Source organism: Falco biarmicus, chromosome 11, assembly GCF_023638135.1.
Source record: "Falco biarmicus isolate bFalBia1 chromosome 11, bFalBia1.pri, whole genome shotgun sequence".
Taxonomy (NCBI): domain Eukaryota; kingdom Metazoa; phylum Chordata; class Aves; order Falconiformes; family Falconidae; genus Falco; species Falco biarmicus.
In genome coordinates, this window is record NC_079298.1 from 19163817 (window position 1) to 19191405 (window position 27589).

Below are 27589 nucleotides of genomic sequence, written 5' to 3' on the forward strand. Positions count from 1 at the left end.
TGAACTATGCAATATGAAACACAACAGTAAAAGACAAAAAAGAGATAGCTTGGAAGCTTATTTTATTATACTTCGGTAAGTGTGGTTTCCTGTGAATCAAGACAGTTAAACAAGCTGAACGCTCCCCTGCTCCCTCATGTAGTTTGGTATCACCATGTACTACTGAGCACACTTTGGATTGCTAATAGATAGAGGCGTATCATTATAAAGACTGCTTTTCCTAATGGTAAAGTTGTTCTTTTTTTAATAAAAAAAAAGATGATAGAACATTTTAGACTTAATTTAAAAAAAAAAGTGATCTAATAACTTTGCAATAAATGGAATTTCTAGGTTGATGAAATGCTGATTATAATTTAACAGCAGCCATTCGGAAGACACGCTGTAGTAGATCTTTTTCACAAGTTACAAAATATATACACAATATATCATCTTAAGATGCCTTTGGCATTAGAAATGTTAACTGAAATACAGAATCTAAAACTCAAAACTACTGTAGGTAGCTCTTCTAACAACAATTTTTACAATGCCTGTAAAGCTGACTTTTCTGACTACATGCATCATATACAATGTGCTGTCTCATATACCACTTCCACAACAGTACACAAAAATATTTTAAACAAGAAATCCTCATAAATAATGTTTTCATTGTAGTGAAGTATGTGACCAACGATTTAAAATAAGTACCTTTACAACAGAAACATATCCTGATGTAACCAGCACATACAGTCTGAAAGATAAAAAGGGACTCAAATAATCTCTGCTAAGGCCACAAGCACCTTGTGTTATGAAGAGCACCAAGGCAACATGGACAGGAAATGCGAAAGAGGTAGTGTGCCATCTGTTAAGATGCATGTGTCCACAAAGGACTATAATAAAACAATGTTTCAGAAAAGAAGACGTACTGTACTGTGGCATAATTCAGTTTTCACATATAAGCTATTGCACATTTAGGAGCATTAGCCAGTATTGCTCCTTAGTATTGTATGTCTCCAGCTTTCCTCAGGATGGTTTCTTTGCAGTGCTGTTAAAGAGTTTGCTAAGAACACTAGAGGTCCTGAAAAATTCCATGTTCAGATACTCAGTTCCAGGAAATTATGCAAGAAAGCACCAACATTTTTTTTTAAAATACTTTATGAAAATTGTTGTAGTCTCTTCTTTTTTTTCTTTCTTTTCCTTTTCAATACCATTTCTCCTTAGGAGGAAGTCTTTTTCTTCCTGAGGTTCTTTAAGCACACTGTTTAAAATGATTCTTCAGTTTCCTAGTAATTTTGCCTGTAGTGGATCATTACTTTTGATTCAATCTATGCAGCAATTCCATGTTGATGCAAAAAACACCCAGGACAGAAACCTTAAAGGAAGCACACTGAACCACTTTCTATGAAGTGCTGCTGTCCTGGTTTGAGATGAGGAAGTGCATTAACTTGAACAACTGGAAGCTGATTAGTATCCTGAGTGTGAAAAAAGAACTGTGTCTTATGCCAGCTGCCATCTTCAAACTGCAACACACAGAAGCAGAGTATTAGATTCCTATCAAAGAAAAGCTTCAAAACTCAAATGGAAATTGTGCTTACAGAGTGACAGGAGGAGTAGTGTATAGAAACATTTCTTCTCTCAGCAGTTCCTAAATAAACTATGCAATTTTACAAATGCCATTTCTCCTACGCGATACCATGGGCACTCCTGGCAAAACTGTAACTGTAAAAAAGGCCAGTCCAGTATCCAGCTGGAGCTGATGCAGACACGGTGCAGCACAGTGCAACACGTGCTCTGGCTCAGAGCAAATCGCCTGTCACTTTGCAAGCAGCCCTGGATTCATACAGACTCAGATGTCTTGCTAAAGTCACCTCCAAATCTGAACAGTAGGTCTCAGACTATGAACTTTACGAGCACTTGAATGACTTTTTAGGCCCTTGACGAATAATGATAGGGAATGAGAGCTGCATTTTTGACATGAATTTTGTATTGTTTATTCTAAGCCTTTAAAAATCTCAGTAAATATTTGATATGCCATAAAAATCATAAAATAACATTATAACATTGTCTGAGGTTGGGAGTGTTTTGATGTTTGCAATCACTGCGTTCCTAAAAACCATCAAGTACAGTGGATCACTGAAAAGTCAAATCCCTGCAGAGAGGGAAATGTGTGTGATTCCGTACAGCACATAGTTTCCCACAGAAAGAGTGACAGACCTCGTAGAATCTCAAGAAAAACAGCACTTCTCAATAGTCACCACTGTATGCCTTAACTTTTCTTGGCATTTAAAACAGTCCCAAACAGACCAGGAGGTGGGGAGAAGGGGCTTCAATGACCATACCTTATCTGCGTGACCCAGGCTACAGCATCTCTTTAGTGTGCGATAATAAAGTTTGGAAGCATAATGGCTTCAAACCACTTTCTGTCTTGAGAATAAAAATCTCACTCAGCAACCCTGTATCAATATGGAACCACTCTCACATCTTTCATTACTGTAAAGGAGAGCTAAAAAATACTGAAAGGGTAAGGTGCCCTGCTGCTGTATTTCATAGTGTTCTACCAAGACATTTACCAAATGGTTCACATCTTGGTGAGCGGCGTAATCTAATAAGCATGAGATAAGCTCTTCTAATTTTTCCTAAATACGAATATGATTTAATGTTTTAGTTAGCCATGGAGTCCCTTTCCAATCATTATTACTTTATTAAATAACCAAATAATCTACTTATAGTCAGTGAATTCCAAGATATTTAGTAGCTGTCCAAAAAATAATTTCCAGCCTGTTTTGACCTGAGATTTTGTGTTAGATAACCTCAACAGAACTCTTACTGAAGCCTGAATTTTCATTTTGAGAGTAACTGTTCCTAAAGTTTCCTGGAGGACCTCCTTACTTCTGCTCTGGTATCTCTCCCGTGTCTTAGTAGAGTCTAGAATTACATGACACTCAATGTGAACAGCAAGTATAGATATCTTCTATTGCTGCAATTGCTTTTACATTTGGACAGATGTTGAATTTAACATCAAAAGATTGGCAGATAGACACGTATGCAGAACAATATAAGAAGTAAGCTTCACAGGATGTGAGTCTAAATGATTGTTATTTATTTGCAGAAAGCTAATAACGTCTAAGTAGTACCTCCATTATGGTTTTAATAATGCTAGTGCTAAAAAGTATTTACCATGCATTCATCCATAAGCACCTTCGGTTCAAGTAGCGTATTTGCTTTAAATATCTGACCATTCCATCCTTGGAAGCTAACAGACGTTTTCTGGCCACCTGCTTTATTTAATCCCCACATCGGTGTGTTCAGACAATGAACTGTGATGCTATGGGTTGCTTCTGAGCTCAGTAAATGAAGGAAGTTCATCTGTACTTTTCCGATGCCGAACTCCAGCTAAGTTCCAAGAGAAATGCATAGTTAGACTTACAGCTGGACTATGCTGAATGGCCGCAGCAACGCAAAGTGACACGTGCGGTGTTCAGGCATGGGAGCATGTATGCATGTTTATACATTGGGACCAATGCCAAAGAGCATGATTTGTATTTTTCAGGAGAGCTTTTAGGTTCTATTATAGAGATTACTTTAAACAGAAGCATTCATAAGGACATTTTCAAAGCTTAAATACAAACATTTGCTAATGCTTACAACATTGTTGAAACACAGCTGGGCAAAACCCACTGTTTTGAAATAAGGAAACTGAAACAAATAAATTTGTGATTCAAACAAAGATATTGTCAGCAGCAGTGTTTTAACTGCAGCCACATCATCCTGCTGTTTAGTCTTCTTCGTCTACAAGTTCTGGCAACACTTCCATCCCATTAAAACTCCCAAAATTTGTAAGCATACTTTGATTTTAGGCATAAAATATAGTTACTCATTACTCAACAGTAATTTCTCCAAGACTAGATCATATTCATGGATTTTCCAAATGTCGGAATGTGTATGGGAGCTTTATGGCATTTCTGATACTCTTCAATGACTACAGTATATATGCAAAACTCCACAAATACAGAATTTCTGTTCCCAAGGGTTCAAGGACTACATGTAAAGAGGAGTGTGAACTAATCGTGTAAAGGGAACCAGTCTCTGCCTAATGGCATTTAAAAGTAGCAAATGTTGAAAAGTAGTCATAATTTTCTCCTTCCCATTGCAATGACCTCAGCATCTCTATACTTAACTGCCTTGAGTGATGAGGGCCTATAGCAATAGGACGAAGGGGAACGGTTTTAAACTGAAAGAGGGCAGATTTAGATTAGATTTTAGGGAGAAATTCTTTACTGTCAGGGTGGTGAGACACTGGAACATGTTGCCCAGAGAAGCTGAGGATGCCCCATCCCTGGCAGTGCTCCAGGCCAGGTTGGATGGGGCTTGGAGCAACCTGGTCTAATGGAAGGTGTCCCTGCTGATGGCAAAGGGGGTTGGACTCTTCCAACCCAAACCTTTCTGTGATTCTATGAGTTACTAATGTAGCTTAGAAGCATTTCAGGCTTATTTTTATGCCTTTTATAGAAAAGTATAAAGCAAAACAAAATAATTCTATTGGCATTCTAAGGCGAGTAAATAAACTAAGTGAGAGTAACACTAACATATACTGTCTCCAGAAAATCTGTAACTTCTGTAACAGAACGCACAACATGTCCTTCCATGGAGATAAACATTAAAAAAACCCTGAAATCTAACACCTTTTTGTGTGTTAAGTAAATAAGCATTCACTTGTTCAGAGTCCCCCCCGAGAGTCTCTCCGAAGCAATGCATACCTTTGTCACAGACAGTGGCATTAAACATGTCTGACCACCTGCAGTGAAGTTGCAGAAAACTTCAATGGCATCAGAAGGACATCCAATATTTGGGTCAATCCAGTATTTTCCTATTAGTATATAATCCCAGATGGAAAATAAAACCAAAATATAATTGTTACTAAACAATTTGCTAAAATAGTCATACTTTTTGGCAAGTATTAGATCATGTATTATCACCATAGCTCCACCAGGAAATGAAAGAAAAGGAACATGAAAGCCCCTTCACTATTATAATTCTACTAATAACAGATACTGAGCAAAATTATCATAACCATTCAATTCTGATAACATATACGATGACTTTTGAATACTGTCATAGTTTCAAAAATGTTTTCTCTTTCTGTAGCTAAATAGTGAGAACAAATGGTATTTCCAGTCTGCTCTTTCTGTATTGAAACTTAACTTTTTTTCTTTGAGCTTGACTTTGTACAGAAGATATATTCAGGAATGTAAAATACCAATCTGCATTCTCTTGCTCTCATAGTATCTTGACGATCCTTTCTTTCTCCACTTTCTCCCATCAGACACTTCTACATGGCATATCCTAGTGATGGCAATGAGTATTTACCATTGTGAATCCATGGAATTTGGTCCAATAAAAGAAACTGGACATACACAAATTATATCAGGATTTAGCTTCCCTTAATTTATGGTTAAATATGGGTGAGCCTGTGCTCTACAATTTATATGGGTGTGTGTAATCCTCTGAAGTGAGGACTGTGTCAGTGACCTTCGTGGCCCTAAAGGACAGATTTATTTAGGAGAGCACAGTTCTAATGTGGATTAGGCTCATCTCTAGGAGAGTATTAAAGAATTGATCCACCCTTATATATGCCATAGAACAGCAATTTCCCTGTAACATCTAACTTTATTTCCCATTTTCTCCTTTGCTTGTTAACCCTAATACTTAATAATAGGGATATTTACAGGTATCTATTATTTTATTAGCCACTCAGAAACTGAATTATGTCACAGTATTGACATTACAGGTTTAAATAATTATCTTGGATTTGAAATACTGATTCAGGATCTTCTGGGATACAACTACTGTCAGTGTATCTGACAGCAATAGTGTATTGTATATGATTTTCTCATTAGGAATTTAGAATCTGATCCACACAAAATTCATTTATCTGTAAATACTTGGGAAACTTTTAATCACAAAATTGGATTCTGCTTCAAATTTTCTGGACATTTTTGTTTACTTATATATATAATCTGTCTCGATTAGATAGCCACATACTTTCATCTTTAAAATTCAGGATTTTTATCTTAAATATAGATAGCTCTGACAGACACACTGTAGCAGAATATAATTTTTAAATCTACACATTAGAATTTTAATGTAGAAAGTAACATTTGGAAGCAACACATTTCAAAGCCTAGCTGTGTTAAAGGTTTAATGGAAGTGGACACTTACCATCTGACACTTTACGTTCACAGTGAAGCAAATCCCTGCAGATGCGTGCTGGGTTATCCCGTGTGCCAAGAGGGTTCTTGATGCTGTGCAGTAAATTGCTAAGGTAGTGCAGCGTTTTGAATATCTCTGTACCGTGATCTAGTAAAGTTACTTCAGTATTCTGGTATTTCTGCCAAGGGCCATTAGCAAATGCGTTACCACAAAGAAGTATCGCAACAATAGTAAAAGTCAAATGGCCATTGAATAGCCAGACAGAAGCAAAGTATTTATAATGCATGCAATCAGCCATATAAAACGGTAAGAATAACATATTCCAATAAACAAATTAGTACATTTTATTAAAATTATAATAACAGTGAAATTACAGGCAGATTAAGACCATGCAAATATGTCATTATGACATGTTGACATAAAAATGTGGATACAGGAAAAAAAAGAAAAAAAAATAGTGCATTTTTAAAGTACACACAGCCGTTTCAGATATTGAATGGTGACATATACTCTTAGGCTAAACCTAGAAAATATATGCAAATGTACTTGACTTCACCCATGTAGGGAATTTTCTTGCAATCAGTAGGACCACACAGTTGCATATATGTCAGTATTTTTTGAATCAAGGCCTAAATGCCACTGTCATCATCTATGGATGAACAGACACAGTCTGTTATGGGTGATGGCCAGTAAATTTCCATTACTGCCAATCATGACAAAAAGGTAGGATCTCTGGTGTTTTTCTTAAATTCATTTCAACTTTATCCTATAAAACCCAGCATGTTTAATCCTATTCTACAGTAATTACTTGCTATCCATGATTCATTTAAAATTAAGTCTTTGTAAAGAAGCTCTATTCTGTCGTCAAAAAATGTAATTATACTTGCATACCCTGTATGACAGTGTAAAGTACACTGATATATATTACCTCCATCTGCAGTGCAGCATTCGACTCAATCAAAGCTTGAACAGCAGCATCGATGTCCACTTGCTTCTAAAAAATACCCAAAGAAGATTTTTCAGAATATAAAAAGATGAACAGGAATATTCTAAAATGCAGGTATTAAATTCTTTGAAGCACTAGAGCAACATACATGATAGCTTTGTTATTTTATCACTTTAGAAAGTAATTAATTGTAAACACTTACTTTTAAAATAGGATCCTCCCTTTCATTTCCAAAGAATGCAAACAAGCATACAGAAAAAGCATATTTGATTTTTATTAGTACCCCCATACACAATTTAATGCTTATACTCCTGGAACCTGGAAAAAAGATACTATAATAGTTGTTACAGACTAATATCCCAACTTATTCCTCCCAGCCATTTAATTTATATACTTAAGAAAACCAATCCAGGTACATGTGAAAGGTGTTATTCCTTTACAGAGAGAAGCACACAAAGAATATCTCAATTAGCCATCAGCAGCTGACTGATCAAAGTAGTCCTCATGACGCATGAACAAATACTAAGACAGATAAACTAGCCTCTGATGAAGAAAGCCCATTGCTTGTGTATCTGCATTCTCTCCACTTCGTGTGACATATATATCAGACCCAGACATCAGGTTTGCTTATTTTTGAAGAATTAAGTCACCCACATAAGCATCTAGCTCTTGCAGTTTTTTCTCAGACGATACATATCATTGCAGCTTTACGACACTTCAGCAATTGAGTCTGTCCTAACTGGCACAATCGCTTAACAAACTAAATCTGTGTGTGTGTATGTGCGCACACGTATATATGTATAGAACACCTGGGCCAGAAATAGCGCAAGATTTTCTGTTGCTGTCTTTCAGAGTGTTCAAACACAAGAGAAAAACCTTTTAGAGTACGGTGGAGTTAACCCATGTCAAAAGTATGAGCATGTCCCCGAGCGCTGCCTGGTGAGGGCTCAGCAGCGTGGCAGAACAGAACTGACAGTGTAAGATAGAGCGCTCAAAAAATGTAGTGCTGTAGTGATGGAAGTTGTAAAAAAATGTATTTGCATTTCATGTGCAGTGATGGAACAAGCAATGCATTTCAAGAGGATCCTGCTACTTTCACTTTCAAAAAAGGACTGTGTTGTAGGTTACGGTTGCTACAGAACTTACTCTTGGTCCTGGTGGTCCAGGTGGTCCCTGAAAAGTGGGATAAACCAGATATTAAGTGCTTTGTAAGTTTATATAATGCAATCACTATAGAAGAATACATATTTTTTTATGCACTTACAGGTGGCCCTGGATGGCCCTGAGGTCCCTGAGGCCCCTGGAAAACACAATGGTTATAGATGAACACCTCGGCTTTCACATTTATGTATTTTTTTAAATCACAAAATGCCACAATATGTACAATGAAGAAGATGTGATACTGGTTTTGGTAAAGCTGTAGATTATTAAATTACCCCTGAAGCAGCAGTGTGCTCTGGTGGCCAAGAAGGCCAGTGGGATCCTGGGGTGCATTAGGAAGAGCTGGCCAGAAGGTCAAGGGAGCTGATCCTCCCCTTCTACTCTGCTGTGGTGAGGCAGCAACTGGAGTGCTGTGTCCAGTCCTGGGCTCCCCAGTTCAAGAGGGACAGGGAACTGCTGAAGAGGGTCTGGCAGAAGGCTACGAAGATGACGGGGGGACTGGAGCCAACTCTTTTATGAGGAAAGGCTGAGAGGGCTGGGCCTGTTGAGCCTGGAGAAGACTGAGAAGGGATCTTATAAATGTCTACAAATATCTTAAGGGCGAGTGTCAAGAGGATGGGGCTGGGCTCTTTTCAGTGTAGCCCAGTGACAGGACAAGAGGCAATGGGCACAAACTGCAACACAAGAAGTGCCACCTGAATAAATACGAGGAAGAACTTCTTCACCTTGAAGGTGACAGTGCACTGGAAGAGGCTGCCCAGGGAGGTTGTGGAGCCTCCTTCTCTGGAGACATTCAAAACCCACCTGGATGCAATTGTGTGCAACCTGTCCTAGGTGAACCTGCTTTAGCAGGGGGTTGGACTAGATGATCTCCAGAGGCCCCTTCCAACGTTCTGTGATTCTATGACTAGTTGCTATTGTCAAAGTACCATGCTTTGTTAACATGTGAATGTTCCTGTTAGTATTGCTGGGTTGCTGGTTACTTGTTTATTCAAGGACTTTTGATATTAACGGAACAACAGAAGTCATACAAAGGCTTATGTGGCCAAAATGTACATAGTCTTAAACCTAAGTTTTAGGGTTGCCTTAGGATTGGACACGGGCCCTCCCCCAAAACAATAATTGCATATGAATTATCTTTTCTTTGAGCAACTATTCACATTAAAATGGAATGATTATGAATATTTATTAATATACAGTGATACTTGTGTCTCTGTTAGATTCTCACCTTCAGTCTATATACTCAAGCCTCTAGGAGCTGCTGTAATATGAACAATAGCAAGAACAATGACAAGGAAAAGAACAGATGGCAGTGCCTTGATACGAGCAAAAGAGACGAAAAAGGAATGAAAGGCATAGGCCAACCTGCACCACGTATTAGTAAAACCTTTTAACATAACTGAGTTAATTTAAGCAAAACATTCTTTAGCTAGTGTTTCTTGTACCAATTATTCAAGCACAATAAGCTGTTCCAGCAAAAGCCCTCTTACACCAGTATGGTCACACTAGTACAAAGTCTCTGCCAAAAGAGAAATAATCTTATCTGACATGGTCATGCTGACAAATACTGCAAAACTGATCTAGTCAAAGAGGTATTAAGTTGTAAGTCACTTAACATGGTAGTAAGAAGTATTCCTGCTGTGAGATTTCACAGCAAGACCTGTGTGAGTGCCACTGCATGCTACAACTGCTGAACTTGGGCTGTGCTTCAAGCTGCCACCAGCAAGGGTAGCGGGAAATGGTTAAAGAAAGGCCAGGTTCAATCTAACATTAATACACATGTATTTTAACAAAGGTTCTCAAAGCAGATAGGAGCGATTTACTTAAGTCACTGAGGCTCCAAATTTGTCAGTTCTTAGGAGAATACCAGCGGTGTTTCTTACTGCCTCTAGACATATTTGTATGGCAGAGGACATGGTAGCTGCTGGGGAATGCATCGGTCAGGCGTTACAATAACCTCTACAGCTGCACACGTGAAGGGTCCTGCCTGTCACCTGCCCTGGTCCTGCCAGAGAGGCTCAGCTGCTGGATTATGAAGGGTGTGAAAAGCGAGGGCCATCACATAACTCCTAGCACCAGGTCTCTACCAACAAGGCTGTGCTGAGGGACTGCAAACAGCTTTGAGGCCAAGAGCCATGCTTTACCCATGTTCTTTGGAGAATAGAGGAGAAAAACAGAAGTGATTTCAGGGTGTTTAGAGAGATGGACTTGACTAAGAGGATCTCAATGGCATGAGCTCTAGGGACTGTAAATATTGCCAGCTTTTCAACTGATAAATCCTAACCCTATTTGTTTCATCCACTTACACCAATAGAAGGCACTCTAAGCCATCTTTTACATATTTACAGATATTTTATAAAGGCATTAATGAATGATGTTGGAAAATGAAAAAAAAAAAAAGAAAAAAAAAGTCAGTTTAGCATATACAGTAGTATAGAAATCCCTGTGGGTTCTGTGGCAAGTACCTTGCTGCCTTTTACTCTTCCGAGTTTGATTATAGCCCAGCTTTAAATTTTCTTTGAAATCCTATTACTATTAAATAGGCATAAAATATTATTGTTGTTATTCATTATTAAAAAACTGATGAGAGATGAGTTTGCAGAGATGACATTCACTGTTTTGGGGTAGCCCCTCAGCTGTTGCAAATCAGCTGGGTTTTGCAGAGCTACCTTGTTGTATGCCAGCCGAGAGGGCTGACCTCCACATTTAATTCATCAGATCTGCAACTCAGCTGCTGTTAGGCTGCTGCAGGATACCTTCAGTCCCATATGGATATATTACTGGACTGTCTGATTGCGCTTGGTGAAGTATGTTTAGTATAAAATGAAAGAGAAAGTGTGAAAAAGAAAACTTGAGAAATGAATTTGGCAGTTCACGGATATATCTGTTTATCTTGGTTCAGGACTCAATTATGCAAACACTAAGGCAAGGCAAGGCACAAAGTCTTCAACAGTTTGTCCCTAAGTAACCACTGCTCTCTGCTGAATAGATGTCCTTGTTCTGCGTGCTGAGATTTAGACATTCCAGTGGATTTTTCAGATGACTGAATGCTTCAGTTAATATTCTATGTTCTTGGCATGTGTCACAATTTTAAGACTCAAAGAGTCTTGGGACAAGAACAATTTATAGTGGTTTCTGAGATAGAACTGAAATAGTTCTGAGAGAACTGAAAAATCAAGACCTGCTCTGTTCCGTGAATTTAAGGTATTTGCAAAACAGGAATGTGATTTTTCTTGATTCACAGTCTCCTTGCCAATAAAACCCCTATGAAAAAAAGGTGAATATTGAATGCTCTTTGTTAAATATAGTGAGCTACTTTGGGGATACAACATTTTTTAAATGCATTAGAAGTTCAGAGGGGTATATCAATTAACTTTACAAGCCTTTAAAATATAATGAAACTGCACAGAGTACAGTGAAAAACCTGTAAAGATATTATAAATGTTCTTTCTTTCTGTTGCAGAGCAGCAAAATAAGGTTAAATTACACTTTTCATGGATTAAGTTAATTGCTAAATGTTTTACTGGAATGTACAGGATTACCTTTACAAATCTACTTAATTTACCCTTTGATCACATTAGAATTTAAGTGAGAAAAGTGTAATTCCAGTTCATAACAACAAAAGCAGAGACTTGAACAGTAAGTTTTAGTGTGCTCTAATTCTTTAATCACCCAATCTGATTACTAGTACAGAAGTTCAAAGGCCAAAACCCTGATCTTGTTCTAATATTGTAAGGCCCTGATTTTACAGGCAATGATACATACGCTTAACTTTGAAAACATAAGCAATCCCAAGGCTTCCACATTTTCCATGACTTTTGAAATTTTCCAAGAAACAGAAAGTCTTTTTAACAAAAACTTTTAATGTTCATCTTTCCCCAATCACTTTTGTCATTTTGGTGTTATCTGATATCTGGTAATGGGTAAAGCCTAATAACATCCCACAATATAATAGTCAGATGCACAATACAGTGTAACAGCTGCCATTAATGATTGTAAATCTAAGATAAAGATGATAATGGGAAAGACATACACTGCAACAGATTGCCGAGAGATTATCCTATCTCCACCCCTGGAAGTCTTCAAGACCCAGCTGAATAAATCCCTGAGCAATGTGGTCTGATTTCGGAGCTGACTCTTTTAAACAGGAGGTTGGCCTAGAAATGTCTTGAGATCCCTTACAACCTGGATTATCCTATGACTCTATATTATAATTCATTATGTGACATGCCATGAAATAAAAAATTAAGACAATGAGAACACACTTTCAGAATTGTCAGAATTCTGAATCAATATTCCAAAATGTATTCCATGTTTTTTAAATGTTTCAATCACAGTGAAATGAACATTTTGAATTGAAAAACAATATTGAATATTTTTTTTTTAACAAACTGTTTCTGACTTTATCAATTTTTCTCCAGAAATAGTGTACAGGATCTGAACATTTGTTCACCACTGACCTCAATAAGGAGACATGATTTTACATTCCATGTTTTTCAGGGGATAAAAGGTCATTTCTTTCTAGTAGTGAACACTGTATCCCTGACAGACTAAAAACTGTAACTAAAACTTGGGACTGCTACAAAAAAGTTAAAATCTTTGTGATTCTAGGAAGAATGCCAATATAAATTTTAAAGGCATAAATTCAAGGTCAGAGTACACAGATAAATGAAAATATTTTTTTCTCTTTTGTATCTGAAAATAGTTGGAAATAAATCCTTTTCTTGGCTACATAATATAAAGTAATGCCACTGTGTATGATTTAAAATCAAACATTCTTCTTCTGAAGACAGTCTCAGGAGATTAACTCATCTTGATGAATTCAATAACATATGCAGGAAATAACTTCTTAAACACCAGCACCAATAATGGAAACAGGTGTTTCTTGTTCACCATTTTGGATGTTTTTTTATTTTTCTTTTTCAAGGGTCAGCATTTTTAGCTCTATGCCGTCATAACAATTCTTATGAACAAACAGTACAAAAAGACAGTTAAGATGTTTAATATCAGCACGAATTAAGGAACTCTTTTTCCTCCTCTTCTGAGGTAGCAATTGCCACAAGAGCATTAGAATCAAAGAGGAAAGTTCCCCAAGACCCATACAGCAAGCTGCCTTCCAAGCCTTAATTCTTTAAGCAGTTTTGAGTATTTCTGATTTTTTTTCAGAACTTCCATAAGGTAGCTAGGTTAGAATTGTACACAGATAGCTGCCAAAAACAAAATACAAGATAAACTAAATTATTTTAGTGAGGTTTGGTGAAAGGCAGGGTAGGAGCAACAGGAACAAGATCACATTAGTTAGTTGCTGGAAAAGGACCTAATTATTAACCTGCCATATAAAGTAATGTCGTAGGTATCAACTATCATTGCATTCATATTTACTGTAAATATGATACTTCAATGGCTTTTCACAAAGCCATAATTAACTGGAGACTAGCTCGAACACAACTTTTAAATAAAATAAAATATTTATTAATGTACAAAACCTAATGTAATATTCTTAACGAAAAATGAAAGACAGCAACTTCATAACCAATTATTAATGCTGCCTACTGGTACTACAGCTGGCATACACAGCATGGACACCCACCCTCAGTTCTAGGCTTCTCCTGAACTTCTCCCTCTCTAGACAAGATGGTATAGATGTATGAACATGTGTATGCATGCTGTGCTGTGAGGCACTGGAGCATTGACAAGAAACATGACAAAGGATTTTTCTTTTATATCTGAACTGGGACAGATTTGAAGTATGTGACAGTTATATGATCAGGGTCATGCTGCCTGACAGCATACACCCACCGGGCATACCCACATAAGTCAACCTGAACGAGAGGTCAGACTTTTGACTTATGCTATCAGCTTTCTTGGCCAGTGCTCTCCAGGAGCACAATACGACTGTCTGCCATTCAGAACATGCAAGAGCGTATTCCGTGTAACACAGGAATAGTTTTTACACAGCCAAAAAACTGAAAGCACAAAAGTTGTTTCATCTTACCATTTCACCCCTTGTGCCCTTTTCACCTCTTGGTCCCTGTAAGAAAGAGAAGCTGTTAACCCGGTATGCTTTCTAGCCACCTAGGGCTGAAATAAGCAAATTAATATCCACAAGAGTTATACCGCTCACATGGAAAGTCCAGTCTCATCTATGGAAGTATTTACTACTCTGAGGCTTCAATTTTCCTGTACTATTAGAAAACTAAATTATTTAAAAACATCTTGTAATTCCTGTATGTGGAAAGCTGTTGTTTTCTTAGGATTGTAAATGTTTTTTCTCAGTAATTTTAAATGTCAGTGTTCTCCTTGTCAATCAGCTGTATTTTCCACGATCTGATCCACTGTAATACATCAGTGCTTCACCATCCTAAGAGTCAAAACCACAACTCTGTAGTCTCCATCACTGAAGATATCCATTGGTTACATATATGTGGTTTTATTACCCCATTAGTTTTCCTCTCACATTCAGATTAGACGCTGTTTTTCTGTCTCCATGGCATTTTTAGCTATTTTGCACTTAAACTGTGTTTCCGAAGACAATCTTACAATCCTTCTCTGGAATTATTTTGCATCTTGATGGTAGCATTTCATAACACAGAAGTAATCTTCAACTGTAATGCTTTCTTTATGGTAATAGACTTCATATTGAATGTAATAGTTTGCCATAACAAGCTTTCGTACAAGTATACGCAACTGTAAAGTCTTCCTCCTGACTGGGATTAAAGAGTGCAGCAAGACTGAAAGTACTGTCTTTTTCCCAACAAGTGGAAAGAATAGTCTAATTATATAAGGAACATTTCCCTTCTCCTTTCTTTTTCACTTTTAAGTATTTGTATTTATTACTTTTATTCTATATTCCTGTTATTTTTATTATTATTTCAGTTTTCAGACATTTTCATTCACTCCAAGTCTTGATCAGACAGAGGAACTTGGGTGGTACAAAGAGCTTCTAAAACTACCTTACATAGCTGGGTAGTCTGCAGAGATGAGCCAGAGGGTGTCCTGGCAGAACACCGCTCTGTCTGGCACAGGGAGTGCAACAGGGGATGGGAACAGGTATGAGGTCAGAACTCCCCCACCGCAGGGAACCTGGGGTGCACTGAAGGTTGTCAGAAAAGCCAAAAGATGTTCAAGTTGTAACAGGGACCTCAACAACACCTGGAACACACCCCAACAAGGGCTTGGCTTTCCCAGTGTGCCTGGAGGGGTGCTCTGGACAGTTCAGCCCAAACAACACATGAAAAAAATAAACTATATTGACACCGAGTGCGGATACTCTTTAGATATGTTTCAGACCTAAGGCTGAGAAAGATATCCAGGTGGTAGTTACTACGTGCTGTTTTACACCTTGACTAGCCCACTGCTCCTGTAGGTCTGCCCCCTGTGTACTGTACTTAGAAGGCCATTGCAATGACTCTTTTGTCATTTTTTTCTTCTTTGTATTACACATGCTGGAGTCACATACATTAGCTTACCAGCATGGTATAACATGAGGATGGTCCTGCTAGTTGCAATTTGCAAATAGAAAAATGAGAAGGTTGCTAGTTGCAAAACAGATTGTTGAAAATAAAGGTAGGTGAAATAACCAAATTATGCAAAAGGAAAACGAAACTTACAGGCCTTCCAGTTGGGCCTGTTAGGCCTTCTTGGCCAATAGGGCCAATATATCCCTGTAAAAAACCAAAGAATTTATTAGTCCACCATGTTTTCGAAATTAAAAGAATTGTCATGAGGTGTCCTGGTTTAAAGTTGTTCAGCACACAGCCCCGGCAAATATCCAAAAGATCATGGTGATAGTCTCTTTCTTAAAACTGAGTGCACATTGCTACAAAATCAGCAAGGCAATTATTTCAATAATTAGTAATAGCTGTGCTTGGAAAGCCCACACACATTCTTTCATGTGAAAGCTGATGAACTAAGAACAGTGGAAACTTCAGTGCTCTGATTACAAAAGACCACATATTTATTGAGCTACAATTAATTGTATCTTGCGCTATATTATTGCCCACAGGTACTCTTGTAAGGCTGCCAGTAAGCGCTGCTGAAATGTTACTTTCCTGTTCCATTTCATTTTAGAGCAAACTGCTCATTTCCAGGTTTATCTTGTAGAGGAATGTTTAGAAGAAATTTGTTATAACAACAGCCCCTAAAGCTGCTGCTCTGCATCTGGTTAACTGAACTAATTCAGTTCTGTGATGGCAAAGAAAATATGTATTAAAAAAAGACAACGTATTAATCAATAATGCCTGAGCACCACTCTGTCTTACTGCAGGCAAAATTTGACCCTTTTTTCTTTTGTTGTAGGACACAGTGATACAACCAGCATTATTGCCAGTAAGAAGACAGAGTTCAGTCCCAACAGAGATAGATATGACAGCAATAAAGATACTTGTGTAGATTAAATTAGACTACGAAAGCCGCACTTTGTCAGCAGAGCTTCTTTTCTCCTTCAAGATTAAGAGCACAGCTCTGCTTGTATATCTTGCAATCAGCAGAGCGTTGAGTGTTGCAGTACAAGCAAAGGGCTTCTAGTGGAGTCATAGTCTCAGAGAAAAAGGTTTGGTCAGAGGGTTCCGGGCTTGTTAACAAGAAAAAGATGATTCCCTAAATTAAAGACGTGCCACTTGCAAGCCATCCTGACAATCTCTTTCATGGAGTGAAACACTTACAACATGGCCTGTTGGACCTTTTGGGCCCAGAATTCCAACTAAGCCAATGTCCCCTGCAGGACCCTGCAAATGCAAAGGAACAGTTTAAACAAACACGGACATTAGGTATCCACTTGTTTCAATCTCTTGTAATCAGTGAAAGTAAGATAATTTCTATGAGTAGTAACAGTGAAAACACCAAGCGCACTGACTCAGAATGTTCATCCTTGGACACAGAGTACACAGTTCTCCCTAAAATGTTCCAACAGTTCATATAGATTTTAAACAAATATTGTTAAAGCTAATTAATTCTATACTTTCTGAATGTTCTCACCCTGTAAATGGCTTAAGATCTAACAGAAAAGACGAACACATACTTTTGGACCTGGGAATCCTTGAAACCCCATTAAACCTCGATCTCCATCTTCTCCCTGTAATAGGAGCAGGTACTCTTACTATTATTTCACATTGGTAACTCTTGGACTACTTGTTTTGCATCAACAGCTGCGATTACGTACAGTCTGTCCTTTCAGTCCAGTGTCTCCTGCTGGTCCTTGGTCACCTTGTGATCCTGGAAGGCCCCTTTTGCCTCGCTTTCCTGGATGACCCAGAAGCCCATTTTCACCCTGTTAATAGGAAGATAACATATGCTTTCCATTTATAACTGCCATAATTTTAATAAAGATAAGTTTTCTGGAAGAAGTATGGAACATGCTTTCTCATTAAGAAATAGACCTACTCCATTTATTTTATTTCGATCAAGAATGCTTTCAACAATTGTACATTCACTAAAATGCAAATGTGACTTGACTATTCCTTGACTTGGAAACATACAAATCCCATCCATGTTGGATCATTTCCAGTATGGCATCTCCCAGTGCAAGCACTAAAATTCACAAAACGAAATACAGAACAGGCAGGTTAGAAGTAGATTTAAGAAGTGAACCTCTGAGCAAGGCATAGTATAGTTGTGGAACTCCTTGCTATTAGACTAAAAGTTTACATTGATTCAAATGGAAACTAGACAAGTTCATGCAAGGGCAATCCTCTGAAGACTATCAAATACATAGAAAACATGTCTAGCTCGGGTTACCAAGCTGCAATTAAGGCTGTGAATATACACCTTTCATGCTTGCTTTGCGCTTACGCTCTTTCCCAGGTGTTAGCTTTCTGCTCTAACAAAGACAGACTTTGGCCTGACACAGTGTGTCCACTCTTTACTCTTATTTTGCACTATGGGGTAACAGTTTTCCCTCACCTCATCTATTCCCTGTCATTTTCAGATTGCAAGTGCTTCTGAGCAGGAACTACCTCCTACGGCTCATTGTCTAGACAAAGGAGTAAAATCCAGACTGGGAGCACTGGCAATGAACACTACAAATACTGAATAGAGTTTATACTGGAACGTTTTCTAAAAAGATAACAAAGACAATATTTCTGCTCCCAACCCTCCCTGCCTTCAAGTGTCTTAAGGTTTTAAACAAGTGTTTACCAATAAAATCTCAGAGCGCACTACACATCATGATTTTACATGAAAAATCCTATTCTATGAAAAATCCTATTCTAAATGAAGAAAATTATCTGTAATTTTTCCAACCCTTTTCTTCTTTTACCACTGAAATTAGTCTAATTAATATGAGGATATGCTGATGTCAGGTACCTGGAACTGCCTGGAAAACAGAGCACTCTTAGATTTCTTTCTTTCTGACAGGACTGAACAAGAACAGTTTAAGTCCTATGACATCCCAGACATGCTTGTTAGCCCCCAAAATTGGGATTTAGGCTTGAAATTACAGTACTTCTGTGCTAATATATTGCTTAGATGTTCAAATCATCTAAACCAGTATTTACCTAAGTTTAAAAAGTCAGGAAACGTTTGGCCCTAAAGCTTTGAGTGAATAAATACAAAGTGTTTTGAATGACTTCTGGAGTTGAAGAAGAGCATCCAGATGGACGGGACCTCTGTTTTCAAATTACAGTTTATATAAATGAGGTCAGCACAACTTGCAGTCTTCAAGTTAAGTTTTGATGTCAGTTGCTCATATGATTATCAGTAGCATGGTGGTTCCACCATCACTGGACACAGTATGAAGACTAAGCAGTATCAGTAATACTGTACTCGTACAACAAGATCCCATGTGTGTACCTTGAGTCCTGGTGCTCCCCTGGGCCCTGGCATGCCTGGCAATCCCTTGGGACCTCGAGCTCCAGGATAACCTGCCAGACCTTGTAAGCCTGAGTTTCCTTTATTACCCTTAATAAATTGAAAATAATTGATTACAAGCAGAACATCCAAGCATGTTTTTCATTGTATGCTAAAACAGGCATCTAACATAAAACCAGTCATAGCCACACACATTGATATTACATCAAAATATATGGGAAGACAATGATCATCATCATCATCTGGATTTCTCCTAATATTCCAAAAGCAAACCCCTATCATACTTAGCAACAAAGCTACATGTGATGTAATGGTGGGGTGGATTGATGTTTCTATGGAGTCAAGCTGTTATAATTTAACAAGTCACTGATAGTCAGCAAAGCAAATGCTAATGATGCCACAGCCCATTGCAGTTATTCATTCAGTGCTCATCTTAAACCTTGTTCTGTCCTATCCTAAATATATCCAGATGTCATTTGTGTAGGATCACCTGCCTAGACCTTGAAAGACTTATGAGAACATTCAAGAGAATCAATTGCCTCTTTGGGCTTATGCAAGGCAACTTCCCTATTAGCACCCTCCTAAAGAGAATAGTGTCCAGTTGGACCACCAGCTTAGGTACCAGTGATCTAGAAACTGTAAGCAATCTTCTTTCCACAGTAATTGTGCATTCAAATATATATGGAAGCACTCATGGGCACACCAATGAGTGTTTTTACCTTCCACAGGGAATCACAGTTTATATGTTTATATATTTAGCACCCGAAAATTTTCACGTTCAGCTTAATAGCCTATAGTTCTGATCCCTATTTAATTCTTTTCTAATTCTGTTTTGAAATGCCCAGGAAGAGAGCACTAATTTCCATGAATTATAGAAGATGAATCCTTGAGATGGTTCTGGATGAGTGTTGTGTGATGTCTGAGGATTCTGAGCTTACGATGAGGAGCTCCTTCTGATGAAAAGAAGGTGCTGAATTCATTCATTACAGGTGGGCTGAAAATACAGTTGATATTCACACATACAGTTGATATTCATTTTTCCAAGAAGAAGGAAGTCCGCATCAAGAAACAAAATGAGACTACCTTCCCACAAAAACATTCAAAGTTCAACATGCTTATTTAAAAATTTCAGACACGCTGATTAGCATGGTTATGTATACTTTGTAGGGATTCATATACAATAACTTGTAAGAAAAGAAGAAAGATAAGAATAGTTGTTATGAAAATGTATGAGAACATCAGACAATAAAAAAAGCAACTACTTTTAATGAAAAAACATGTTACTGAGCACATGGAGCTAAGCCAATTTTAACATGTTAAAAAATATAAAATGGAAATTTGCTACCATCCAAGTTAATATTTCTGTGAGGTCATTTAGTAGAAATATATATATATACATACACACACACCTTCCTTATTTCATATGACATTCAGTTAAGCATTCATAGAAATGGAAGGGTTACAGGAAGCAGGGTTTTTATATTAAATTTGATTTTCAGGGCTTTTGAATAAGGTATTGTGGCTTATAGTCTGATGGACTGAAATTTACATAGCAAAAGTTCTCTTCTTTTTATTAATTGTGGCAAAAATCAGTTACAAGCCTCTCTATTACAACTTGTAATGCTGCTATATATTGTTAACATGAAGTAATAAAGTCTTTTTTAATATGAAAGATGACATTTTGAGTGGAAAGGTAAAAATGTGAGAATTCTTTGAGGTGATACTACTAAATCCAACTCCAGAGAAATTTAAATACTTGGAAGAGGTTCAGTAGGACATTATCTGCAACTGGAGAGGCTCAAATAGGGTCCATCTGCCCCCTACGGGTAACTTGTTTAATTTTTTCTTTTTTCAACCAGATAGAAAATTTATACTTGTAACAGTGCCTCATGCAGCACCTTGATTACCTCTGAACATCAAAACTAACTTGCCGCCCTTTTATAACAATTACTGGTCCATCTAACTAGAAATACTAAGAAATACCATCCTTGAAATCAAAGTGATAAGACTTTCAGCAATGAGAAAAATTAAAGGGATTTTCTCCCTCCTCTCTGCTCCCAGAAGCAGCAGATCACCACCCTTGACCCACTGCAAAGAACAGATAGGGAGAAACCCTGTTTCCAAGTATGCTTCCAGGCACCTCGGATACCTAGTACCCTTTTTCACTGGTTTTGGGCAAATCTTCAGATATCTTAGGTAGAGAGACATAGGTTACAAATTCAAAGACAATAAGGAAAACGTGGGATTATCTCAGAGCCTGAGAGGCAACAGTTGCAGTTGGGGCCTCTGGCTCATTTTCAGGAACAGAACTATGAGGCTTCTCTGATTAAGAAAGCATTTTGTCTTAGCTGTAGTTACTACTAACATACGCTAATGAAACAGTTCTCCCAGCACACCTCCCTTATGCTAACTTCACATCCTGGCCAGAACATCAGGAGCAAAACAGAACGAGAACAAAAGAATTGGTTTAATTTTCAAGACGCTCAAGATCTGAGAACAGTTCCTTCCATTTAAATACCCTAACCTTAGAAAATCTGTAGTGCAAGATGACATAAAGAGGGGCAATATGGAAAGCAACTTACCTTAGGGCCAGGCTTCCCTGACAGCCCGGCCTTGCCAGGATTCCCAGGAATGCCATCTGGTCCAGGGTACCCAACTGCTCCTTTCTGCCCTGCTGGCCCTGGTTTTCCCTTGAAACAATTTCAAATCAAACATAGCACTGTTGGCTCCCTTCATTTTCACCATCACAGAACTAGATCCCAGTCACAGCATTTCCTAAACGTTATGTAGTAACAGGCCTAGTGACACAACTGAATACTTGTAGAGGGAGCTCTGAGTTAGGATGTATGGTTTGAAATGCTACTGGCTTAATCTTAGACTTGCTGTGTTGTGGGATATGAGCAACTTCAGCTGAAACCATGGGGCTGACTCCTCTGCGTGTCAGGCCTGGAAGATGGCTAAAAGTGTTGAGTCTTAAAATGAAACAAGGAGACACAATAAATTCATCTATTTATCCCTGCAGAAAATCCAACCATGTACCTTTCAGCCTTCATTTTACTAGGTACTCTGTATTGTACATTCTCAAATTTATGCTGTTCAAATTTTAACATATCTAAAATACAAACTTCTAATAAGGCAAGTTTGTGCTAACTGTTGCTATACTTGGATGAAAAAGTCTCATATCACATCAACCAGAGTAACAGTGATCAGCTTCTTCACAATTATTTCGCTTTAGACCGACATACACTATCTTAAGGCGCTTTGAGTTCTGCAATTATTTCTGTATGAAAGCTTTTCTCATAAATTTAAAATATGTAAACTACAACACATCTTGTTTGAAAAATTGTAGTTAACAACAACCATATAGAATATAAGCAGCATGCCATTTTAATCTTATTTCTAACTTTTGGTTGCTGAAGTATCTTGCACTTGGGATATGCTTTGAAACTTCCTCAAGTTTTAGTTTTATTGTCTTCTCCTCACTTCTCTGTATGTCTTGCCTTTCCCTCTTTTCCTTTGTCTGCTGAATGATAGACTCTCTGCAGTCCTCCAAAGGAAAGAGCTGAGTATTTACAAAAGACACACAGGTCCTTGCCTTTAAAAGGCTGTCCTCACACTCTGCCCAGCAGGTACAAGCTCTGTGAAGCAGCTGCATTTCTCTGGTTACTGACAATGTTTTGATGTGGGATAGTATAAAAGTTATTTACAATATGTGCTTGTGTGGTACTATTTATTAGGAGACCAAAATAGCCTTGATGCATTTTGTCCTTGGTTATGTTTACAGAACACCTACTGTTTCCTGCTCTTTCTTATCCCCGAGGAAGGGATGCAAGTTAGCTTCTCTACAGTAACTCAAGAAAGAACAGTAAAAATTTCAGCTCAGGGCAAGCAAGAGAAAGGGGAAAACCTCAAGGGATCTGCCAGACATATCCATCACAGACATAAGGATCCAGGCTTCTGTAGGCTGCAGATGTTCAAAGAACTGATGGGAGCCAGGAGTGAACAGTAGTACAGCTCTGTGCAACATAATGAGATAACTTGCACACGGACTACAAGCCACCAGCAAAAATGATCTATGTAACCTTACAAGCGGGAAGGACCTTGTTATATTAGCTGCATTTCACCTCCATGTGCTGAGTGACTGAGTACAATTCAGTATAATTTCAGTTTCAAAAATTACTCTTATTTTCACAGAGGTTCCTTTACACTTCCTGGATAATAAGAAGTGAGCACAGAGTGAGTGGAATGGATTGTAGAGTGAGCGTAAGATTTTCTAGTACCACTGGCATGACTCAGTTTTGGTTTTATTAGTTATTATTTCCTTTGTTTTATAACCTGAAGGTAGACTGTAGAATTTTGTTACTTACAGGAATTCCAGGTTTGCCTGCCTGACCCGTTGCTCCTTTCTTCCCTGCAGGTCCCTAAAAGTCACAAATACTTGTGAACTGTCAAAAGTCTTAAACTCAATCCCCTAAGAAGAGCTGAGAATTGTTCCCCTCTAGTATGCACGTTCACATTGCCTAGGCTTTGGACCAGATTATTTCAGGAGACAGCAGAAAGTTTTTTAAGTAAAAGTAAATACATTTTTTGTAGAATTGTATTTTTTTTTCCTTTTCCCAAATTGGTATAGAACTTTTTCAACAACAGGCATAAAAAGTTTTTCACTACGAATCTGGCAGTTTCTCCTCCATCAGCCACACCTCTGTAAGGAAGCATGCTTTTACAGCACTTCCCATACCTTTTAAGAAAGTAAGCCACGAAAAGTAGGCAATATAGATGCACTGAGTGTATATGGAAGAGAATATTAGAAAACAATAGTGTCACATATGGGAACATTCTTTTTATCTAAGACGTACACAAAAGACAAAATTTACTTAAAACCAGACTATTTTTTTTTTCTTGACTGACCTAGGAATCTGTAATCTTAGAAAACTGATTGACATTTAGTTAGATAATAGCAGATAACATTCTTGTAAGTGGCTTAGTGACACAGGAGGCCAAGCACCTACCTCTAAAAGATACAACCACTTGGGCAGCAGGGACAGGAATAACACTTGTTAGCAGAGATCAAGCAGAAAAAGGCTTCCAAGATTTTCTGTATTAATTATCTTAAACAGTATTCTCAAAGCAAAAGCAGTACTAAACTGCTGTGCTGCAGTATTACATAACATGAAATCAAGTGAAAAAGCTAAGGTCATTGTAAGTGTAAATGTTTTATAATTAATGTAAATATGATAAAATCAGCATTTTTTGGTTCTATTCCTTAATTTAATGCCTTTTTGTTAAGAAAGGCATAAAAAAAGTCCACTAATCAGAACTGGAATGTGTATATTCAAAGAACTTTATATTGTTTTCATTAACATTTCTGAATGCATATAAAGTAAACCCAGACAATTCAGCGTTGCTGTTTATGGGATTGGCTTTGTAAGGCTTGCTATAGCATCACCAGTCATGCCACTGGAGTTAAACTATATGAATGTTTTCACTATTAACATTTTTGTGTAAATCTTTAGGCTCTTGTGGGTTGCTCCAGGCTGGATATTGGTTCCATATTTGCAAACGGCAGTTTTAATCTGAGGGGTATTTCCAACACAAAGAAAACATTCTCCAAGGGAAAGACAGAGGAATGACTGATTTCATCCTGTGCTGTGAGCAGTTTGTCAAAGGCAATATATCTAAGCACATGGCTAAAGTACATGCTGACAATGTCTTCACATCATCTTTGCTTTCTGTTGCTCCCCCTTCCTAATCTATTACAGATTCTTGTATTTACCTAGAAAATTTTGAAACTCTAACAGAGTTGTGCTATGGAACTTCTCAGAAAAAGTATCTCATTTAAGCTGCAATGGCAGTTGGTATTGTAAGAAATCTTTTAGCCTACATCTTCTGAAATCTCAGAAGTTAATGAAATTCACTCTATGGGAGAATACGAAATACTTTTGGCAATATTCAACACACCACCAAGATGAGCTATTATTTGTAGAGGAAAATATTTAGACTTTGGTCTTTTCCATTACTTGTTCTGTTGTAACTCCTCTACTATTCTGTAGCAAATTCCTTACTTCGAGGTCTCCGAAAATTCAGTACAGTGTAGTACCGGGAGGCTTAATTTACAATTCAAAGCAGTAAAATCCTGGGTGTCAACGAGAGCTAGTTTGCCACAAGAACTCCATTTAAGGGTATAACTGAATATCACTCAAATGTTTCGAAAAAAGCCTCCCATAATGCTTTATAGTACTCCAAAGTAAAACCTATCAAATAAGACATATTTACTATCCCAGATCATTATGCAATTTTCCATTTTATCTTTTTATTGTCCCTTCAGGTATGAAAAGGAAACCCAGACACTGTGTTTTAGCCTTATATAACAATTTTCCAAGGATAGTCAGTGAACAGTAAAAAAAAAAAAAAAAAAAGTACAAATTCCAATTAAGTGCAGTTTTGTTTTACTTTTTTCTACTTACTTCCGAACCTCTTTCTCCTTTTGGTCCTTGCTCTCCCAATTCACCTGGCTCTCCCTTTGGAAAGAACATATATTAAATCAATGAAAAGAATCATTTGAATGCAGATGAAAACACATTTGCAACAGTCAATAGAGAAATCTCAGTTGTTTGAAACACTTACTGGAGCCCCCTGTTGTCCAACAGGTCCTCTAAGCCCTGGAAGACCTATGTGACCCTGGGAAGCAGAAAATACAGCGTATCACAAGACAAGTATTTCAGGATCTTACACTCCGTGAGATACACATTTCCTTGTAAAGCCCATCTTGGGAGGTGCTGGGTGGCCCCAGCTTCACTGACGTGACCTAGATAAAGTATACTCAGCTCTCCTGAGATCAGACATTAGGGAGCTTTTCTTTAAATTCTCTCTCAAAACTGCAAGTGGGAATTATATATTTAAACATTTTTGCACTACTGTAAGCATAGGTCATATTCAGTTCACTGATTTATTACTATGTCTATTTGTATTATCTGTGTAACTTAAACAGGATATTCCGTGTCAAGGACCGTCTCTTTTGTATTTCAGTAAACAAACTGCATCACTGATAAGAATGAGTTTCCAGCCAATTTGTACATTGCTTACAGCTGAAAGACTGAATACAATTAATGAATAATTATTAGGATCAGATTTACAAAAACACTCATGCTTAAATTTCAGAGAAAAATGTTAAGTAATTCAGCATTACACAATCACAGAATTGTTGAGGTTGAAAGGACCTCTTGGGATCACCAAGTGCAGCCTCCCCTTCTCAAGCAGTTCCAGGTAGAAAAGGTTGTCCTGGACCATGTCCAGCCAGGTTTTGAGTATTTCTGAGGATGGAGACTCCCTAGCCTCTCTGGGCAGCTTGTTCTGATGCTCAGTCATCCTCACAGTAAAAAAGCATTTTCTTCTGTTCAAAAGGAATTTAATGTGTTTCATTTTGTGCCCTTTGCCTCTTGTCCTGTCACTGGACACTACTGAGATGAGTTTAGCTCCTTCATCTTCGTTCCCTCCCATTAGGTACTTATACACATCAAGATCTCCGAAGCCTTTTCTCCAGCTGAGTCCCAGCTCCCTCAACTCCTAATATGAAAGGTCCTCCAATGTGTTCTAAGAGTTCATCAGTGCAGTGAGACACCAGCCAATGCATCTCTGCACACTCGTGGGAGAAGATATTTCTGCTACATTACTCTACACATATGCATAGCATGTCATGTTCAAATAAAAAGACTAAAAAGCAAGAGGTATTACCTTGTAGCCCTCATCACCAGGTTCTCCTCTATCTCCACGTTCACCACTAGGACCCTAGAAAGAAAACCAAAGAACAAAATAAAATAGTTGATCTGAAATAATACTGCAGTGAAGTACAAAAAGAAAGCTGGGATTTCTCTCAAAACAGATTAACCAATGAGGTGGAACTGAGGATTACAATTATTAAAGTTAGCTTGTCTAAAGGAATAAAAAAAATTGTTTTTCTAAGCAAAATGCATTGCACTCAGACAGTAGCTGCTGTCTAAAATATTTTGTATTTTGTAACTGAATACTAGAAGCTTAAAGATAGACCTTATATGGGCATAAATGAAACAGAAGTAGTGACCTCAGTAGAACTTCTCCAGGTTTATACCCATATATATATATATATATATGATATTTGATTAAAAATCTCCACGAATAAATGAAGAGACTTGTTTTCAAGACATTCAAGAAAACCCTCTTATGGTTTCTCTAAGACAATTCATGAAAATTGAGTTCTTTTCTGAAACAACTAGCTGTATTTAGAATCTGCTCTCATTTTGAAGTTGTCCTAATAAAAAGGCAATTTCAGTCCCTCAGCATGCTTCACACATATAAGAACTGCACAGGAGCAGAGGGAATAGCGTAATTTTTCTGAGTCATGTGGTTCTTTCTGATGCATTCAGATACCTCACTAGCTCTACTTTAGGGAAAGACCCTTACTGCAGTCCCACAAGAAATGAGATTTTTCCCCAGAATTTTAACTCTCATTGTAGC

The 27589-nt window shown here is 37.7% G+C and overlaps 1 protein-coding gene across 2 annotated transcripts in view; it reads right to left on the reverse strand.

Annotated features, from left to right (window-relative positions):
- Positions 1-45: 45 nt before the first annotated feature.
- The window catches only part of COL24A1 (collagen type XXIV alpha 1 chain), a 147549-nt gene continuing 120005 nt past the window's right edge, over positions 46-27589 (reverse strand). Inside the window, exons 43-61 of one of the 2 annotated variants that reach the window (XM_056356292.1) lie at positions 26831-26884; positions 25724-25777; positions 25564-25617; positions 24109-24126; positions 23467-23520; positions 21682-21789; positions 19082-19189; positions 17454-17561; positions 17313-17366; positions 16957-17019; positions 15904-15957; positions 14289-14324; positions 8397-8432; positions 8279-8305; positions 7115-7180; positions 6196-6364; positions 4734-4843; positions 3154-3369; positions 46-1496 (exon numbers count right to left, since the gene is read on the reverse strand). In XM_056356292.1, coding sequence (XP_056212267.1) covers positions 1350-1496; positions 3154-3369; positions 4734-4843; positions 6196-6364; positions 7115-7180; positions 8279-8305; positions 8397-8432; positions 14289-14324; positions 15904-15957; positions 16957-17019; positions 17313-17366; positions 17454-17561; positions 19082-19189; positions 21682-21789; positions 23467-23520; positions 24109-24126; positions 25564-25617; positions 25724-25777; positions 26831-26884 — 1536 coding nt within the window. In that variant the 3' untranslated portion in view covers positions 46-1349. The remainder of the gene's footprint in view (positions 1497-3153; positions 3370-4733; positions 4844-6195; positions 6365-7114; positions 7181-8278; positions 8306-8396; positions 8433-14288; positions 14325-15903; positions 15958-16956; positions 17020-17312; positions 17367-17453; positions 17562-19081; positions 19190-21681; positions 21790-23466; positions 23521-24108; positions 24127-25563; positions 25618-25723; positions 25778-26830; positions 26885-27589) is intronic. The other variant, XM_056356293.1, reaches the window with a different exon arrangement.